The sequence below is a fragment of the Pristiophorus japonicus genome, chromosome 2 (genome assembly GCF_044704955.1).
Source record: "Pristiophorus japonicus isolate sPriJap1 chromosome 2, sPriJap1.hap1, whole genome shotgun sequence".
Classification (NCBI taxonomy): Eukaryota; Metazoa; Chordata; class Chondrichthyes; family Pristiophoridae; genus Pristiophorus; species Pristiophorus japonicus.
Genome location: NC_091978.1, coordinates 145,087,352 through 145,108,245, shown reverse-complemented (window position 1 = coordinate 145,108,245; position 20,894 = coordinate 145,087,352). Strand labels below are relative to the sequence as shown.

The 20,894-nt window shown below is 44.1% G+C and overlaps 1 protein-coding gene across 9 annotated transcripts in view; it reads left to right on the top strand.

Moving 5' to 3' along the window:
* Window positions 1-19,388: 19,388 nt before the first annotated feature.
* tusc3 (tumor suppressor candidate 3) overlaps window positions 19,389-20,894 on the top strand; it is a 716,082-nt gene continuing 714,576 nt past the window's right edge. For 7 of the 9 annotated variants that reach the window (XM_070862743.1, XM_070862752.1, XM_070862686.1 and 4 more), the window contains exon 1: window positions 19,415-19,502. Coding sequence is in view for 2 of the 9 variants with exons in the window: in XM_070862659.1 (XP_070718760.1) it covers window positions 19,398-19,502 (105 nt within the window). In the remaining 7 variants the exon portion in view is untranslated. Of the gene's footprint in view, window positions 19,503-20,894 lie in introns of all 9 variants that reach the window. The other 2 variants (XM_070862659.1, XM_070862791.1) reach the window with 1 other exon arrangement.

Genomic DNA, 20,894 nt, shown 5'->3' with positions numbered 1-20,894 from the left:
CCAGGTCGCTCTACCAGGCAGAGCGTGGATACGGTATGGTCGAGAAGGAAGCACTTGCATGTGTTTATGGTGTAAAAAAGATGCACCAGTACCTTTTTGGTAGACAGATCGAGCTAGAGACGGACCACAAGCCGTTAATATCCTTGTTGTCCGACAGCAAGGCTGTCAACGCCAATGCATCAGCTCGCATACAGCGCTGGGCCCTCATACTGGCTGCGTATGACTACACCATACGGCACGGGCCAGGCACCGAAAATGGCGCTAACGCGCTCAGCAGGCCACCACCGAGGGGGCACCGGAGCAGAGCGCCGAGATGGTCATGACCGTTGAGGCTTTTGACACTGCGGGCTCCCCCATCACAGCCCGCCAGATCAAACTCTGGACCAACAGGGACTCCCTCCTATCCATGATAAAGAAATGTGTCCTGACTGGGGATTGGGCGCCCGCACACAGGGCGTGCCCCGAGGAGGTCTGACCGTTTCAGAGACGGATAGATGAGCTCTCCATCCAAGCCGACTGCCTGCTATGGGGCAGCCGGGTAGTCATGCCCCAGGAAGGAAGGGAAGCATTCATCAGGGAACTCCACAGCGAGCACCCTGGCATCGTGTTAATGAAGTCCATTGCCTGGTCACATGTATGGTGGCCGGGGATTGACTCAGACCTGGAACACTGGGTTCGCAGGTGCACGACGTGTGCCCAGTTGGGCAATGCCCCCAGGGAGGCCCCACTCAGCCCATGGCCCTGGCCCACCAGACCATGGTCACGTATTCACGTCAACTATGCAGGCCCGTTCATGGGGAAAATATTCCTGATCGTTGTCGATGCATACTCGAAGTGAATCGAGTGCATCATATTGAACTCGTGCACAACATCCATCACCGTGGAGAGTCTGCATACGGTTTTCGCAACCCATGGCTTGCTGGACATCCTGGTCAGCGACAATGGTCCGTGTTTCACCAGTCATGAAGTCCAGAAGTTTATGTCGGGCAATGGTATCAAGCACGTCCGGACAGCGCCGTTCAAGCCGGCTTCCAATGGCCTGGCGGAGCGGGCGGTCCAAGTCATAAAACAGGGCATGCTATGCATCCAAGGACCCTCCCTTCAGTACCGCCTATCGCGCCTCCTGCCGGCCTATAGGTCGCGCCCGCACTCGCTCACAGGAGTCCCGCCAGCGGAATTCCTCATGAAACGCACGCTCAAGATGCGGCTGTCCCTCATTCACCCAGCCCTGCCCAGTCCTAAACCGAGCTCCATGATCGAAACTCAAGGGAGAGGTGTGTAGAAATAGATGACCTGGTATTTGTTCTTAACCATGCTTTGGTACCCAAGTGGCTTGAGGGCACTGTAATTGGCAAAGAAGGCAATAGAGTCATGGTGGTCTGACTAAACAATGGGCAGATATGCCGCAAACACTTGGACCAAGTAAAGAAAAGGTTCAGCATAGACACGGAGGAACCTGAAGAAGAGCATGAGATGGCACCCACACCACTGCCAGCGGACGAGCAACAAAGACAGTCCTCAGCATGCACAGTCCCTGCGGCCAGGCCGGAATCACCTCAAGTGACAGAGACACATGCAGAGGGTCAGCCATCAGAGCCACAACAGCGGCGCTCTACGAGAGAGCATTGACCACCTGACAGACTTAACCTCTGAAACAAAAAGACTTAAGGGGGGAAGTGATGTCATGTATTTAACCATCTTGCAATGACATAGTCATGTAACTGTAACTCATGTACACTGTACCTGAACCCTAGAAATGCACACCCTGACCACAGGGGGTGAACTTGCGGGAGACACTCCTCACCTGGGTTTCCAGGTATAAAAAGGGAGGTCCCACCCAGGGTCCACACTCTTTGGTCCTGGCAATAAAGGTGAAGGTCACAGAGTGACCGTGTCTGATATATCCATGCCTTGTGTGAGTTTGTAGTAAGGTGCAGAGACACTACAAATCTTTTACAAGGTTTATGCAGGACAAGCAGTTTGTTTGAACACAACAGATTTCTGGCTTTCTTAAAGGCAGCCTCTTGTGAATTCCCCCATACCCAGTCGTCTCCCTTGCGCAGTAGCACATGTAGGGGTTCTAGCAGAGTGCTTAACCCAGATAGGAAATTACCGAAATAGTTAAGGAATCCCAGGAATGACCACAGCTCCGTCACATTCTGTGGTCTCGGCGTGTTCTTGATGGTCTCTGTCTTGGCGTCAGTGGGTCTGATGCCATCTGCCGTGATTCTTCTTCCCAAGAACTCAACCTCCTGCGCCAGGAAAACATACTTCGAGCATTTCCACCTGAGCCCCATGCGATCCAACCGACTAAGAACCTCTTCCAGATTCTTCAAGTGCTCAATGGTGTCCCAGCCTGTAACCAGTATGATGTCCTGGAAAACCACGGTGTGAGGAACCAACTTTAGCAGGCTCTTCATGTTCTGTTGGAAGATTGCTGCAGCTGACCGAATTCCGAACGGGCACCAGTTATAGATGAACAGACCTTTGTGCGTGTTGATGCAGGTGAGGCCTTTCGAGACTTCTCCAGCTCCTGCGTCATGTAGGTTGAGGTCGCATCCAGCTTGGTGAACATCTTCCCTCCAGCCAGGGTCACAAATAGGTCGTCTGCCTTGGGTAGCGGGTACTGGTTCTGTAGTGAAAAACGGTTAATCGTTACTTTATAGTCCCCACAAATTCTAACCGTGCTGTCCTCTTTAAGTACCGAGACAATTGGACAAGGCCACTCATTGAATTACACCGGCACGATGATGCCTTCTCGCTGCAGCCTGTCCAGTTCAATTTCTACTTTCTCACGCATCATGTATGGTACCGCCCGTGCCTTGTGGTGGATGGGTCGCGTACCGGGAACCAAATGGATCTGCACTTTCGCCCCCGAGAAGCTTCCAATGCCTGGCTTGAACGACGATGGGAGTTTGCTCAGAACCTGGGCACGAGGCATCGTCGACGGACGAAAGCGCTCGGATGTCACCCCAGTTCCAGCGGATTTTTCCCAGCCCGCTTCTGCCAAACAACGTGGGGCCATCCCCTGGCACAATCCACAACGGGAGTTCATGTACGGCTCCGTCATAGGAGATTTGACTTCTGCACTGCCAATTACAGGGATTAGTTCCTTGGTGTAAGTCCTTAGTTTGGTGTGAATGGGACTGAGCTTGGGCCTGTGTGCATTTTTGTCTCACAGCCTGTTGAAGGCCTTTTTACTCATTATGGACAGACTTGCATCTGTGTCCAGTTCCATAGATACTGGAATACTGTTCAGCTCAACTTTCAACATTATTGGTGGACATTTCGTGGTGAATGTGTGTACCCCGTACACTTCTGCCACCTCGGTATGAGTCTCCAATGCAGCCTGATCCAAAGTGGATCGATCTTCCTCTGCAACGTGGTGGTTTGCAGGGTTGCAGTTTGTCTGTACATTCACTGGAGGTGTCCCATTGTTCTGCAACCGTTGCATGCGTAGTGCTTGAAGCGGCATTGATGGGGCCGATGATCATCTCCACAACACCAACAAGGTGTGAACTGCCTCGCATTAACGATTGATGATGGACTCTGGGTCATCTGAGGTCAGGCAGCAACAGCAGGCATGTACATTTTGCCACGCATATTTTATGCACAATACTACCCAAACTTCTTTACTCTGCTAAATCTGTTTGGTGTTGTCGCTGGTAGACATAAATGCCTGGGCTATCGTTATTGCTTTACTTAGGTTCGGAGTTTCTACAATCAACAGTTTGCGAAGGATTATCTCATGGCCAATGCCCAGTACAAAAAAGTCTGAGCATTTGTTCTAGGAATCCCTCAAACTCACAATGTCCTGCGAGGCGCCTTAGTTCGGCGACATAGCTCGCCACTTCCTGGCCCTCCGATCGTTGATACGTGTAGAACCGATATCTCCCATCAAAACGCTTTCCTTAGGATTTAGGTGTTCCTGGACCAGCGTACACAATTCTTCATAGGAATTCTCTGTTGGTTTTGCCGGAGCTAGGAGGTTCTTCATGAGGCCATAGATTGTTGCCCCACAGAGAGTTAGGAGGATCGCCCTTCATTTGGTAGCGTTCTCGTCCCCTTCCAGCTCGGTTGGCCACGAAGTATTGGTTGAGTCTCTCCATGTAGGCCTCCCAATCGTCCCCTTCTGAGAACTTCTAAAGGATACCAACTGTTCTTTGCATTTTCGCGTGGTTGTTTGTTACCTCGTCGCCAATTGCTATGCTCATAATAAAGGATGAAACTGAGTGCTGTGTACAATGAGCAAGTGTGACCTTGGCTCCTTTAATAAAAATCCAGAATGCAGGTACCTCATGGGCTGCCTGCTTATATACCATGCTCCCAAAGGGTGCTGGTATCCCTTGGGACTCCAACAGGTAGGCCCTCTGGTGGTAGTGCAATACAGTTTACAAGGGGTTAAATACATGACAGTGACCATCTCCAACAAGAGAGTCTAACAACTTCCCCATGCCATTCAATGGCATTACCATCACCGAATCCCCCATCAACATGCTGAGCATCACAATTGAGCAGAAATTGAACTGGACCAGCCACATAGATGCCGTAGCTAAGAGAGCAGGTCAGAGACTGGTCACTTTGCTCCAAGTGGTTCACCTCCTGACTCACTAAAGCCTCTCCACACAAGGCACAAGTCAGAAGTGTGACGGAATATTCTCCACTTGCCTGGATGAGTGCAGCTCCAACAACATTCAAGAAGCTTGACACCATCCAGGACAAAGCAGTCCACTTGATTGGTTAATTCATCTATTAGCTTAAACATCCACCTTTTCCACCACTGGCATACTGTGGCTGCAATGTGCACTATGTACAGATGCACTGCAGCAAGTTGCCAAGACTTCTTCGGCAGCACCTTTCAAACTAGTGACCTCCAAGGACAAGGGCAGCAGATGCATGGGAACACCATGATTTTCAAGTTCCTCTCTAACTTACATAGCACCTTGATTGGACAAAATATTGCTGTTCCTTCATCGTCGTTGGGACAAGATCCTGGAACTCTCCCTACTTACAGCACTGTTGGAGTACCTTCATCACACGGCCTTCAGCTGTTAATGAGGAATCTACACTCATCATCATCATAAGCGGTCCCTCGAAACGTGGATGATTTGATTCCACATCGAAAGGGATGAGTTCACAGGTGTTTCAATGAAGTAGCCAATATTCCAGATCCCGAACTACATCTTGAAGGGTGGAAGCTGCCTGTGCATGGATTTTTCTTTTTATAAACGTGTGGTGGCCGTTGCACCCCACCACATGGGCCTGACAGAGCTAGGTCTTGGTCCAGTGGAAAGGAGGATTAACCAAGATGACTGGAGACATCCAGTCTGCTGCATGGACCTAGTGCGCACACATATCGATCGCAGTGTGGGCTGGCCCGTGCTGCCCCTGGGCCCTTGCCTCTTCTGGGCCCCGATCACATCCCTCTACCTACTCTTGCCACTCCTTCGCCCCGATCTCGCTATTCCTGCTGTACCTGCGGGCACTTCAGATAGAATCTACACTATCTTCTCAAGGGCACCTAGGGATGGGCAATAAATGCCAACCTAACCAACAATGCCAGCATCCTGAGAATCCCCCCCCACCCCATACATTCTCTTCCTGTGACTCTAGCTTCTTGTGCAATCCCTTCAGCCACTTCGGCCCCTCATTCTGGAATTCACTCACGAAATCCCTCTGCCTCTCCACTTCCCTCTCTTGCATTAAGGCCCTGTTTGAAACCCACTACTTTGTCTAAGCTTTTGGTCAGCCCTTCTAATATTTGTAAAACCAAGTTTCAAACAAAAATATCCACAACTAATTCTCTACACTGGCAGATGAGACAACATCCAAGTGAAATAATGTATTGCTTGAATTAGCATGAGGTGTCCAAATGAAGATCAAAAAGTGTGGGGGAAAAATTAATGTATACCAAGAGAATTGCTGGTGTCACCGACAACTCGAGTTAATGGCCGCAGCCCTACCGGGCAAAAATTCGCACTGTGCGTTAGCGATGTGGAGCGCAGCGCTAACTTACCATGCAACACCCTCCAGGTGGCATTAACGGAGGCCTTCGACCCAAAGTTCCCATCCACAGTCGAAGTTTCAGTTTTATACAGCCTATGTAAGTGAGACTGTGGAGTTCTCAAGGTATTGTGGGCAACTAAAGGGGCTATAAATTAAAAGGGGCAATGCATTCAGAACTAATAAAAATGACAATGCAGTGAAAAAATGCGGCTTTGAGCCCTCTGTGCCTTTCAATAAAAATATCATTAAAAAGAAGTTCCAAATGGGATTCTTCAGCACTTAAAGCTGAATTCCCTTCTGAACCTCAAACATTGGCAAAAGTGCTTCAGCAAGCCAGGCAAGGGGCACCCAGGGTCTCGCAATCCAACTTTGTGCAGGGGATCAGCACTGAAAGAGAGGTCTTCCATGCACAGGGGCCAGGAGGCCCCCGCAGAAAGAATTATGTGGGACCATAGAACCATAGAAAATAGGTACAGGACTAGGCCATTGGCCCTTCAAGCCTGCACCACCATTCAATAGGATCATGGCTGATCATTCCCTCAGTACCCGTTTCCTGCTTTCTTTCCATGCCCGTTGATCCCTTTAGCTGTAAGGGCCATATCTAACTCCCCCTTGAATATATCCAATTAACTGGCATCAACAACTCTCTGCAGTAGGGAATTCCACAGGTTAACAACTCTCTGAGTGAAGAAGTTTCTCCTCATCTCAGTCCAAATAGCCCTTACCCTTAGACTATGTCCCCTGGTTCTGGACTTCCCCAACATCAGGAATATTCTTCCCATATCTAACTTGTCCAGTCCTGTCAGAATCTTATATGTTTCTATGAAATCCCCTCTCATCCGTCTAAACTCCAATGTATAAAAGCCTAGTTAATCCAGTCTCTCCTCATTTGTCAGTCCAGCCACCCTGGGAATCAGTCTGGTGAACCTTCGCTGCACTCCCTCAATAGCAAGAACGTCCTTCCTCAGATTAGGAGATCAAAACTAAACACAATATTCCTGGTGAGGCCTCACCAAGGCCCTGTACAACTGCAGTAAGACGTCCCTGCTCCTATACTCAAATCCCCTAGCTATGAAGGCCAACATACCATTTGCCTTCTTCATCGCCTGCTGTACCTGTATGCCAACTTTCAATGACTGATGAACCATGACACCCAGGTCTCGTTGCACCTCCCCTTTTCCTAATCTGCCGCCATTCAGATAATATTCTGCCTTTGTGTTTTTGCCCCCAAAGTGGATAACTTCACATTTATCCACATTATACTGCATCTGCCATGCATTTGCCCACTCACCTAACCTGTCCAAGTCACCCTGCAGCCTCTTAGCGTCCTCCTGATAGCTCACACCGCCACCCAGTTTAGTGTCATCTGCAAACTTGGAGATATTACACTCAATTCCTTCATCTAAATCATTAATGTATATTGTACAGAGCTGGGGTCCCAGCACTGAGCCCTACAGCACCCCACTAGTCACTGCCTGCTATTCTGAAAAGTACCTATTTATCCCAACTCTCTGCTTCCTGTCTGCCAACCAGTTCTCTATTCACGTCAACACATTACCCCCAATAGCATGTCCTTTAATTTTGCACACTAATCTCTTGTGTGGGGCCTTGTCAAAAGCCTTTTGAAAGTCCAAATACACCACATCCACTGGTTCTCCATTGTCCACTCTACTAGTTACATCCTCAAAAAATTCCAGAAGATTTGTCAAGCATGATTTCCCTTTCATAAATCCATGCTGACTTGGACCAATCCTGTCACTGCTTTCCAAATGTGCTGCTATTTCATCTTTAATAATTGATTCCAACATTTTCCCCACTACTGATGTCAGGCTAACCCGTCTATAATTACCCGTTTTCCCTCTCCCTCCTTTTTTTAAAAAGTGGTGTTACATTAGCTACCCTCCAGTCCAAAGGAACTGATCCAGAGTTGATCGACTGTTGGAAAATGATCACCAATGCATCCACTATTTCTAGGGCCACTTCCTTAAGTACTCTGGGATGCAGACTATCAGGCCCCGGGGATTTATCGGCCTTCAATCCCATCAATTTCCCGAACACAATTTGCCGCCTAATAAGGATATCCTTCAGTTCCTCCTTCTCACTAGACTCTCGGTCCCCTAGTACTTCCGGAAGGTTATTTGTGTCTTCCTTCGTGAAGACAGAACCAAAGTAATTGTTCAACTGGTCTGCCATTTCTTTGTTCCCCATTATAAATTCACCTGAATCTGACTGCAAGGGACTTACATTTATCTTCACTAATCTTTTTCTCTTCACATAATTATAGAAGCTTTTGCAGTCAGTTTTTATTTTCCCAGCAAGCTTCCTCTCGTACTCTATTTTCCCCCTCCTAATTAAACCCTTTTTCCTCCTCTGCTGAATTCTAAATTTCTCCCAGTCTTCAGGTTTGCTGCTTTTTCTGGCCAATTTATGCCTCTTCCTTGGATTTATCACCAAGGCCACCACTGCCACCCCAGTGACACTCCACCACCTGGCTTCAGTGCCTAAAGAAGCTTCATGACCTCAGACCACTGGTCAAGGTCAATGAATGCTTCTTCAAAAGCCGTCTCCGACCAACTGCATCAATTGCCTCACACACTTCTCAATGCACAACTCCCCCTGCCAACAATCACTCACCTACAAACAATATCTACTAATCACGGGGCACATCTCCCATTCCAAGTCTCACCTTACCTCCGTGGAAGAGATGCAGCAGCCCTTTTTAGGCAGGGGCATGGCTGAGCTCTTGGCCAGTGGTGGGGCAGAAAGAATGCAACATGCTGGTATTCTCATACATTATCCTCCATCTGGCATTCACCTCTTGCTTTCCCACCCTCCCTCCCTCACAACTCCACCCTTTTCCCCATTTTACAGACCAAAGAAATACAACCCGTCCAGCCAGTGATTAACCAAGAAAAGGGAGAGGAGAGTGAAGATGATTGATTTAACATTCCCAGTCACCAGTTCCTCATGGTCAGTCAGCAAGGCCATTTGCAGTGTCCCCCAATGAAAGTCTGCAACCTTCCACCAGCCATGCTGCAGCCACTGGGGTAGCACTGCATGACATTAGTAGCTTAGGCAAAGCCCCGATCAAGCAAGTGTTCGGGGCCCAGGAGCGGCAAGGGCCCAGCAGCAGCACGGGCCAGCCCACACTGCAATCTGTGGATTGTAGAAGCATGTGTGCGCACTAGGTCCGTGCAGCAGAGCGTGGTCTCCAATCGTCTTCGTTAACCCTTGCCACTGGATTAAGACCTAGCTCTGTCAAGCCTGTGTAGTGGCTGGTGTGCAACGGCCACCCCATGTTAAAAGAATCCATGCACAGGCATCTTCCACCCTTCAGTATGTAGTTCGGGACCTTGAATGTCAGGTCCCTCATTGAAACACCTGTGAACTCATCTATTTTTGGTGTGAAAGCGGGTCACCCTCGATACGAGGGACTGCCAAATACTAGGCAAAGGCATCCTAAGAAAATGCATAAAGGTGATGAGTTGATTGCTCAATGTCATATTGGATGGATCCATGTATAAAGTTGGATTGGAAAGTTTGCTTTGTGGTGGTTTTTATTTCAGCATTGTGGCCAAGAGGACACTGTGATGGTCAGTGTCAGAGGGAAGGTAAGGTGTGGGACAAATGTTGAAAGGGGAATTGGGGTTGTGATCATTGGGAATGCAGGAGGATGATTCCAACCTGGATATCCCGGCAGAACGACGCTTTCTGGGATTCTTCCTCCTACTCTGCGTCGTCCTCTTCTGTCTGTGAGTGGATGCTTTAAATCTGAAATTACAGCATAAATTGCTGGCAAAGCTCAGCAGGTCAGACAGCAGCTTGACCTTAGATGTGACCTCTGTTTCTTGCTCCACAGATGCTACCTGACCTGTTGGGTATTTGCAGCATTTTCTGTCTTCTCAGTGACTTTCCTTTACCATCTGAGGCCTTGCAAGCGTCCAGTGCCAATCACGACACACTTAAAAAAAACTACTGCAACAAGTCAGTACTTCAACAAAATCAAAAAAACACAGTCCAAAAGTTTAAATACAAACTTACTTGAAACATGTGCGTGCACTATTAAGAGGTGCTGATCGCGCCTCCATCAGTATGTTTACATGTTGGGTTTCCCTGCCATGGTTATGATGCATCACCACTCCGGCATTTTTTTTAAAAAACAGGTCACTAATATTAAATGGCAGCATGACGGGGACATCTAAAATGGAGGACACCGTGGGCCTGCCACCATAGAAAGTTTTTTTTACAGTGCAGAAGGTGGCCATTTCGGCCCATCGTGTCCGCGCCAGCCGACAAAGAGCCGCACGGCCCTTGGTCAGCAGCCCTAAAGGTTACATATAAACCTATGAACAATGACGGAAAGGCAAAGAGCACCCAGCCTGATCAGTCCGCCTCATACAACTGCGACACCCCTTATATTGAAAGATTCTACGCTCCACTCCAACCGGAGCCATGTGATCTCCTGGGAAAGGCAAAACCAGATAAAAACCCCTGGCCAATTTACATAAGAACATAAGAACATTTAGGGAGAAAAAATCTGATAAAATTCCTCTCCGACCCATCCAGGCAATCGAAACTAGTCCAGAAGATCACGCTGGCTGTATTCTATTCCCTGCAGTACTTACCATTATATCTGTGCCGTCCAACGAAAGGTCTTCCAGTCTAATCCCAATTATCAGCTCTAGGTCCGTAACCCTGCAGGTTACTGCACTTTAAGTGCCCATCCAACCATCTCTTAAAAGTGGTGAGGGTTTCTGCATCCACCACTCTTTCAGGCAACGAGTTCCAGATCCCCACAACCCTCTACATAAAGAAGCGCCCTCTCAAATCCCCTCTAAACCTTCCATCAACCACCTTAAAAATATGCCCCCTCGTTAGACCCTCCACCAATGGAAGTAGGCCCTTACTATCCACTATGTCCAGTCCCCTCAATATTTTGTACACCTCAATGAGGTCTCCTCTCAACCTCCTCTGTTCCAATGAGAACAAACCCAGCCTATCTAATCTGTCCCCATAACTAAGATTTTCCATTCCAGGCAGCATCCTAGTAAATCTCCTCTGCACCCTCTCTAGTGCAATCACATCCTTCCTATAATACGGCGACCAGAACTGCATGCAGCACTCCAGCTGTGGCCTAGCCAAAGTATTATACAATTTAAGCATAACCTCCCTGCTCTTATATTCTATGCCTCGACCATTAAAGGTAAGCATTCCGTATGCCTTCTTTAACCACCTTATCCACCTGGCCTGCTACTTTCAGGGATCTGTGGACAAGCACTCCAAGGTCCCTTTGTTCATCTACACTATTAAGTGGCCTACCGCTTAATGTGTATACCTTTCTTATTAGCCCTCCCAAAGTGCATCACCTTACACTTCTCTGAATTAAATTCCATTTGCCACTGCTCTGCCTACCTAACTAGTAGATTGATATCCTCCTGCAGCCCATGACTTTTCCCTTCATTATCAACCACACAGCCAATTTTAGTGTCGTCTGCAAACTTCTTAATCATATTCCCGATATTCAAATCTAAATTGTTGATATATATACACACCACAAAAAGCAGGAGACCCAGTACTGAGCTTGTCAAGTATGTAACCTTTATGTAACAACACTGCAATACTGTATATACGAAAGAAATGCACACCTTGACCACAGGGGGTGAACTTGTGGGAGACACTCCTCACCTGGTCATCCAGGTATATAAAGGGAGGTCCCACGCAGGGTCATCACTTCTTGGTCCTGTGAATAAAGGTTCAGGTCATGGAGTGACCTTGTCCATAGAATGTGCCTCATGTGGATTTGTGGTATTGTGTAAGGACTTTACAGAGCCCTGCGGAACCCCACTGGAAACATCCTTCCAGTCACAAAAACATCCATCAATCATTATCCTTTACTTCCTACCTCCAAGCAAATTTTGGATCCAACTTGCCACTTTGCCTTGTATTCCATGGACTTTAACCTTCATGACCAGTCTACCTTGTGGGACCTTATCAAAACCAACTGGCGAAAGATCGGTGGCTGCCACAAGTAATGGGTGGCATTAAGCCCCGAAATTTTTAGCCACTTGTAATATTTCATAATGAAAAATTCATTTAATATGCAAGAATATAATCAAAATGGTGAATTTCTTGCAAAATTAAGTCTTCCCTCCTCCTATTTATATACACATTAACTTCAGCTCTCACATAACGGATATCTCTAGAGAATTCAGCATTACCTTCGCCTGCTATTTCTTTAACAATCTCAGCTAATTTGTCAACAGTCTTCAGAATCACTTATTACAGTAATAATGCTGAGATGTCAGGAGCAATGTTCCCGTAACCGATGCTTTGTTCTACGCGCACTGTTCTTTTAATGCGGGTCCCTTTAAATTTCTGCGCGTGTGCAGTACTTACAATGTAAAAGTTGGTGAGCGGCCTGCACGGGACCTTGAAATGACTGTGCGGCTGCATATGTGCACAGCTTAGTGGAAACATTGGTCTGGAGTAGCTTTATTATGGTGATATTGTATTAAAAAGAAAATATACACTTACAATTAAAAAATTAGCCTTTTTCTTTGCTATTTTCTCTTCCTTTTCTATTTTAAGTGTTGTTATTTCTTATTGTCCGTTCTACATTATGGAGCAGATTTTGTGGTAGAAATAATGGCGATGCCAATGGCGCTCACTGTTATATTAGCGTAAATTCGACAGCAACAGCACATACGCAGTTAAACGCAGAAATCAAGAAATTGCTGTCCAAGTTGTCTTGCTCCACCAGAAGCTGCGTTGCACCCGAATCTTGCCAAGCGACTTGGCATTGAAATTCATGGAATGGCATGAAGATGCTGTACTTAAGTGATAGATACATACTAAACTCGCCAGAAAAGTTAAGGCTTATTTGTAACAGTGTAAATACAATTTTTATGGCATGGTAAGCCATGATTACTTCCAAAGAACCTCTTTGGCACTGAAAATTAACTTTTACAAATGTGGAGTCTCATTTCTTCAGATTTTAATTATTGTTGGAGATTAAAAAGAAAATACATTTTTAAAAACGCTCGTGTTTCTGTCCCTTTTATTTCTCTCTCTCAATCAAATCTTTCTTTCACTTTCTTTAATTTGATTTGACATTGAATTAAGGATTCTAACTGGCACTTCCTGGTTAAGATGCTGCGCTGATTATTAACAATTCTTTAATCTGATTGGTTAAGGAGATACCAGTTGCTTGTCTTGTCCACCCAGGTCCCAGATCCCCTGTAGAGTGTGCCGCGCCGTTTTTCCAGTGCAAAATCCCAGAGAAAATCTATGAACAAAAATCATCATCATCATAGGCGGTCCCTTGAAACGAGGATGACTTGCTTCCACACCAAAAAAAGAATGTGTTCACAGGTGTTTCAATGAAGGACCCAAACTACATCCTGAAGGGTGGAAGATGCCTGTGCATGAATTTTTTTAGTGTGGGGTGGCTGTTGCACACCAACCACCCCACGGGCTTGACAGAGCTAGGTCTTGGTCCAGTGGCAAGGATTACCCAAGACAACTGGAGACCAGATGCTGCACGAATCTAGTGCGTACACATATCGCAGTGTGGGCTGACCCGTGCTGCCCCTGGGCCCCTGGCCCTGAACTCACACCTCCCTTGGGCCCCGATCACGTCTCTCTACAGTCTCTCACTGCTCCTGTTGTATCTGCCCATGCTCCAATCACTGACTTGGACCTTGATGACGTCACTCTTCACAGCCGTCACCCTCCTGCACCAACTCATGCTGGACCTTGAAGTGGTATGCTGCCACGCTGCTCCTGGGCGCCGCACGCCGCTCCTTTTATGGCCTTGACCTGCCGCTGATGTTCCCTCCCAGGTTGGGGCCTCCATGCTGCTCCTGGGCCTCCACACGCCGCTCCTTTTATAGCCCCGACCTGCCGCCGCTGTGAACAAATGCAGGTGTAATGAATGGCTAGTGCCATTCGTTCGCCGCTCTCAGTAAAATCCGGCCCCATGTCTTCTGTTTTTAAATAGGGGACTTGTCCATTTTCTTAAATCATGTGCATTCAGTGATTCACCATAAATACTGGAATTGGGACCTATATCTTTAAAATCCATCTCTGGCTGCAAAAGCAACCAAAAAATAATAATTTTCAGTTAATCATGAGACAGATCATTGATGTTTGTCTTCGAATTATTATAATAACTCGATTACATTTTAAATATATATTTCTTTTTAAACAGTTGTATGAAATGCCTGATAATTTATTGGTGGCTCAGCCAGCAACTTGAGGGTTGAAACAATGACTGTACAATCTGGTGTAATGGTTGTACTAATGGCAAAAGCACCCCAATAGTAAAATTAATAAGTTGCAGTCATCAAAACAGTGAAAAGATGTGAAGTATAAGCTGCTGTTCAAGCTTTTTTCAACACCTTTTACTCATATGAACAACTTGGCAAGCATTTATGAAAGGAGTGTCACTTACAAACTGAAACCAGCAACTGTTATTTTCTGCCACACTGATTTGGCACAGCCCAGGCCTCACAATTAACGTTCGATTGTAGTAAATTGCTTGCTGCAAAATATATAGGATTCCAGTAAGCTTCCTGTCAGTTTGAGTAACAGAAAATATTCAGAAGCTACATCACTTTGTACTGTTTAAGCTACCGTACAGTTTAAACTACCTTCTGGATTTATTTACAAATCAAATAATTCTCATAAGTATAAATGTATAATCTTTAATAGACAATACATAAAACTGTGTTGACAATTCACCAGCTGCTCTCAAACTCTTGAAAAATGGTCTTTGGTAATCTGGTTGTAGGCAATATTTATAGAACACTATCCACCTCCATCCATAATGTCACAATGGGCAAAAACTGAAAGCATGAGAAGATCTATGGGTTATAAGCATGTTTCCCATTTGAAGTTCAACAACAACTTGCATTTACAAGGCACCTATAACGTAGTAAAACATCCCAAGGCTTGACACAAGAGTATTATCAGAGAAAATTTGACATCAAGCCACACCAGTAGGAATTAAGACAGATGATTAAAAGCTTGGTCAAAGAGGTGGGTTTTAAGGAATATTTTAAAGGTGAAGAGGTAAAGAAGCAGACAGGTTTAGTGAGAGAATTTCAGAGATTTGGGCCTAGACAGCTGAAAGCATGTTCAAAGAAATGTCTTTGTTAAAGCTAGAACAAATGTTAACAATCTTAAGATATTAGTAAAAAAAAATTGAATAATGGCTATTCATAGCTGGCTCCCCAGCATGAAATAATAATGATTAATAACTGAAAATAATTTAAAATTACACTTTCATCTTCACTGTCATACCAAGAGGGAGGCTAGCAACAGATCACATTGAATAATCAGTACTCTGTAGCTGTGAGTTAAAAAAGAGCATCTTTCTTAGATTCCAATAAAGAAAGGATAGGTCATTGTAAAAGTTGGTTACGACTTTGTTTCTCTCTCAACAGATGCTGCCTGATATGCTGAGTACTTCCAGCATTTTATGTTTTTATTCGTATTCAGTTCCATTTGCAACTCCTCAGATAATGAAGCAGTCCGTGCCCGCATGCAGCAAGACCTGGATGACATTCAGGCTTGGACTGATAAGTGGCATTCTAAATATGTTTCTTTCCTTCTCTCTATCAGGTGGAGGAGTAGGCTGATGTGGCCCAAATATTTTACAAATATGGTTATTAGAATAACAAATAAACAGACAAACATTCAAAGAAAATATTTTTTTCAGCAAAAGTCACAGATATCATACAATGTAGAAATTTATAATAATCTGATAGCATCACATAAATTGAAGCACACACACATTAAATCTCATTGTCTTCACCAATTGGAATCTAAAGAAAACCTAATATTAAAAGTTTGCTTTATACTTTCTTTCGTGTATCCTTCATGGTTAGAAGTACATAACACAAAGCTTTCAGTAAATATAAAACAAATTATTTTTCCTTCCGATAGTTTCTGTGATTGACTGATCAGCAGCTCCTTACCCAAAACATCAATTGGGTAAACAGTCCTGTCTGTTTACAGTCTGGGCCTTTATAATAAGGATCAAAAAATATAAAACTTGAGATGAAATTAATTTATTTTCTATAGATACCAGCAATAATAATTCATGTAACAAAACTTTTGTTTTAATAAGTTAATTTTTTTTTATTCAGAACCTCCCTCCAAACATTACATACGATATACGACAGAGAAACTGGCCATTTGGCCCAACCAGTCCATGCTGGCGTTTATGCTCCACTTGAGCCTCCTCCCATCTTTACTCATCTAAATCTATCAGCATAACCCTCTATTCCCTTCTCCCTCATATGCTTGTCTAGCCTGCCCTTAAATACATCGATACTTTTCACTTCAAACACTCCCTGTGGTAGTGAGTTCCACATTCTCACCATTCTTTGGGTAAAGAATTTTCTTCTTAATTCCTTATTGGATTTCTTGGTGACTATCTTATATTGATGGCCTCTAGTTATGCTCTTCCCCACAAATGGAAACATTGTATCCACTATCAAAATCTTTCATAAATCTAAAGACCTCCATTAGGTCATCCCTCAGCCTTCCTTTTTCAAACTTGAATCATGACATGGTATTTGCCATTCTTATATTAATCTTTTTTCTGCTCCAGTTGTTTTTCAAATGTTTTCTTTCAAATGTAATGCAACTACTCTAACTATTTATAATACATTATTGCAAGATATATAATATTATTGCAAGATATATAAAAATTAATGTCAAAATTTCACCTATTACATAAGCATGATGGCCTGAAAGATGGAAGCCTAGCTGATAAAAGCAAAATCCCGGAGAAGAACAAAATAAAACCCCTAGGCTCTTGAGAGGACAGGTCCCTGTGGACAAAGAAAGAGGACATAGTCAATTTTGTGGGTAAGTTTAAATATATTTTTGTAAATTATTTAATGTTTTATGAGTTTAAGTTACAAACCTTATTTAGTACTGTGTTATTACATTAATGCAAAAAAGAAAGATGGCAGTGAAAACATTTACAAAAAAAAAGGATAAGTAATTTAATTGGTTCCCCTCACCTCTATGTTAATGGTTTTATTCGCAGCAATTGGATGACTGTTGACTCTTAGTTGACTGTTTTCGTAGCTGCTTGCTACTACTTCACTGATTGATTCCTAACTTTTCAGATCTAATTTGTGCCTCCAATACTGAATTTTTAAAAAGTAATAAGGTGCAAGTGTGACCTACATTTTACAAATGTGATACATTTAAGCACGACAGTGCAACACTTTTAGAAATAAACAAAAATATCATATTAAAAATGTTCCCATTATAAACAATTATGCTTCCATAAACAGTGATTACATTTCAAAAAGTATTTCACTGGCTGTAAAATGCTTCGGGACTGTGAAAAGCACTATATAAATGCAAGACTTCCTTTTTAAATCGAATATTCAGGACTTTTATTAAAGTTTGGAGGGAGGTTCTGAATTATGGTATTGTTATTGAAGAATTTACCATTTATATTAATTATTTTTCTGCTAGTTAGATTTTAGATCTCATTTGGATACACACAAATAATGCGGCTGCTCTAATTTGTTCATGTAAAATAAAATGGGCATCCCTTTACTGTCTTTCCTCCCCAGCATATCTTCCTGGGACTGATCCCTGATGGATTCAGCTCTGCATATTCCAAGAGCTTCTCTTCCTGTGTCTCCAAGTTAATTTCTATTTTTCCCAGGGTTCCATCCTCTGTCTCCTTTAATTTATAATCCAAATGCTAGCCCAGGCAACATTGTCTGCCATTGGGGCTGGCTTCCATGTGTATGCAGAAGAAACCCAGCTCCATGTTTCCATCACCACCAGTCCACTGACTCCAGGGTTGTTGCTGTATTGTCCAAATTACAGTCAAATGTCAAGTTTTAGATAAGTCAATTTTTTTCAAAGTCAGCAAACATTGTTTGGCTCTTGCAATTCCCTAATAATTGACTCCCATCAACTTTCCTTTAATGCTTATTCCTTTTAAGTGGAACACCGTGGTACACAACCGCAGAATACTTTTTGAACACGAGTCAAACTTTCTCCCCCAGATGTGATCTATTGGCAAAATTGCCTTCTTCCACTTGGGGAACATTGCTTGTTTATACCCTTATCTAATTCCTCTGCTGAGGAGAGCATCAATTCTATCTTCATCACTTCAACGATTCATCTTTCCAAGGTGATGCTCAATGTTTTCTCCCTTGGCCAATTTCACCCAAACCAACAATCACCACTGTCCCATCCTACAAAGTTCCACACTTTTATCCCATTCGTGTACAATTGCAGTGGCCTCCGTGCCCCAGAGAACTGACTTCAAGGATTTCAGTCTCATTTTCAAGTTTTCAACAGGTACACTTGCTCTATTTTGGAAATCTCTCACCCAACCCCTCTGAAGTCCGAGCTGACACTCTTCATTCCTCTGACATCAGAAGTTGATCCTTCAGCCAATGTCCGAGTATACTTTGCCTGCCTTAGAAAATCCTACTTATTCCACAGTGGCTCCACTTCTGCCTTTAAATTACTTTCTGCTGTGTCTACGCTTATTCCTTGTGTAAAGCACTCCGAAATCTTTTGTACAGGAGTACTAATGCAAGTTGTTTTATTGGCAGTTTTGACAATGAATATGATTGTTACGCAAATTCGTACTTGAATTTGTCATGTTATCACCTCCTAACTACATTTCTGAAATATATAGACAGTTCGTGCCAGAACACGACTGGCTGCCGTATCTTCTTTTGTGGAGTTACGCATTTTAAATGCAACCATTGTAGTTTGCTTTGTGTGTATATTTTGTGGCATATTTGATTTATTACAAAACGCCATTTATACAAATGTCCATTTTATTAAAACTGCAGATGTTCTTTCACTTGCAGACTCTGTCGCATTTGGTTTGTTTCTATTTTGCATTCTGCCCTCCACGTTTCAATTTTTTCAAGTAACTTTTGTTTCCACCAAGTATACAAATTTAGTAATGTAACTGCCGTTAATATGTTTTCACAGCGCTTCATTGTAATTTATTCAAGCAAGTGCCTTTAATCCGACCTTGAAACTTTCAATACATTGGCTTGAAGTGTGGATATCATTGAGGCGACTGTCACCGGCCACTTTAGATCTTCACTGTTTGACTTCAGTTGAACATCCTCGACAAACCCTGCCGTCCCAGCTGCTCCGCGACATTGGCCTGCAGCTCGCGAGCTGCGGCTCAGCGCCATCAGCTGGTTGAAGATTCCCCGCTGTTAATCATCACCTGGCCTGGTGCATTCTGGGGTTGTAGTTCTCTCCTCCCTTCCCCCTGAGTTCAGAGGCCGCGCTCGGACTACAGCTCCCAGAGTGCCTTTCTGGGACCGGGATCCGAGCCAATGGGCTGCCGAGCCAGCGTTGCCCCAGTTATCGGAATGGCGTCTGGTCGGAGGTCCGCGCCGCTACCCCTGGTAACCGTCGGTTCCTGGCTTCTCCTCTTATTATGTGTCCAGTTCGGAGGCGGACAGAAGAAAAAAGAGGTAAATGGAATCGGACCGCGGCTACCGTGTTTTCTGAAATAATTCCCCAAATGATGGGAGAAGGGCCCGATTCTCCATGGCTGCAGGTGCTGATGATGCAGGTGCTCAGTGGGCTGGAGCAGGGACACATCACAGATCTACCTAGAATTACACACATTCCTTTTAATTTAAAGATATAACCAGTTCCGATGCATCTCAATCATAAAACACGATCCCCAAGGTTTAAGTGGGTTTGCAATCTACTGTTTGACACTCTATATCACTCTTGTTGATTATAAATGTTATGAACATTTGCCTGACTGACAATTTTGTAAATATATGACAGAGTTCAGTGAAAGGGAACGTGTTCTCATGGAAACAAACTATTTCCTAAAATCGTATACTAATAAAATCTTGTGCTGCGAATGCCTAGCATTAATGAGACAAATAATGTCGCTTTCAATTTGATAATGATTATCATTTGTACTAATGTCAATTTAGAATCATAGAATCCTAGAAATATAGACACAGAAAGAGGCCATTCAGCCCATGGTGTCTGTTCCGGGTAAAAAAAGAGCTATCCAGCCGAATTCGACTTTCCAGCTCTTGGTCCGTAGCCTTGTAGGTTACAGCACTTCAAGTGCAATTCCAAGTACTTTTTAAATGTGATGAGGGTTCCTGCTCAAAAGTACTTTTGTGAAAGTTGGATCTCAAACCAGAGTCCTAAGCTTAAATAAAGGAGATTACATTGGTATAAAGGCAGAGTTGGCTAAAGTGGACTGGGAAAATATATTCAAGTGTGGGACGGTTGATGAGCAGTGGTAGACAATTAAGGAGATATTTCATAACTCTCAACAAAAATATATTCCAATGAGAAGGAAAGACTAAGAGAAGGGATAACCATCTGTGGCTAACTAAGGAAATAAGGGATGGTATCAAATTAAAAACAAAGGCATTCAGTGTGGCCAAGACTAGTGGGAGGCCAGAGGATTGGGAAACTTTTAAAGTCCAGCAAAGAATGATTAAACAATAATAAAGAGAGGGAAGATAGATTATGAAAGTAAACTAGCACAAAATACAAAAACAGATATCTGTAGTAAGAGTTTCTACAGGTACATAAAAATGAAAAGAGTGGTTAAAGTAAATGTTGATCCCCAAGAGGATGAGATTGGATAATTAATAATGGGGAACAGGGAAATGAACAAATATTTTGTATCGGTCTTCACAATAGAAAACACTAAAAACATCCCAATAGTGGATAATCAATGGGCTAAAGGGAGGGAGGAACTTAATACAATCACTATCACTAAAGAAGTAGCACTCGGTAAAATAATGGGACTAAAGGTGGACAAGTCCCCTGGATCTGATGGCTTGCATCCTCGGGTCCTAAAAGAAGTGGCTGCAGAGACAGTG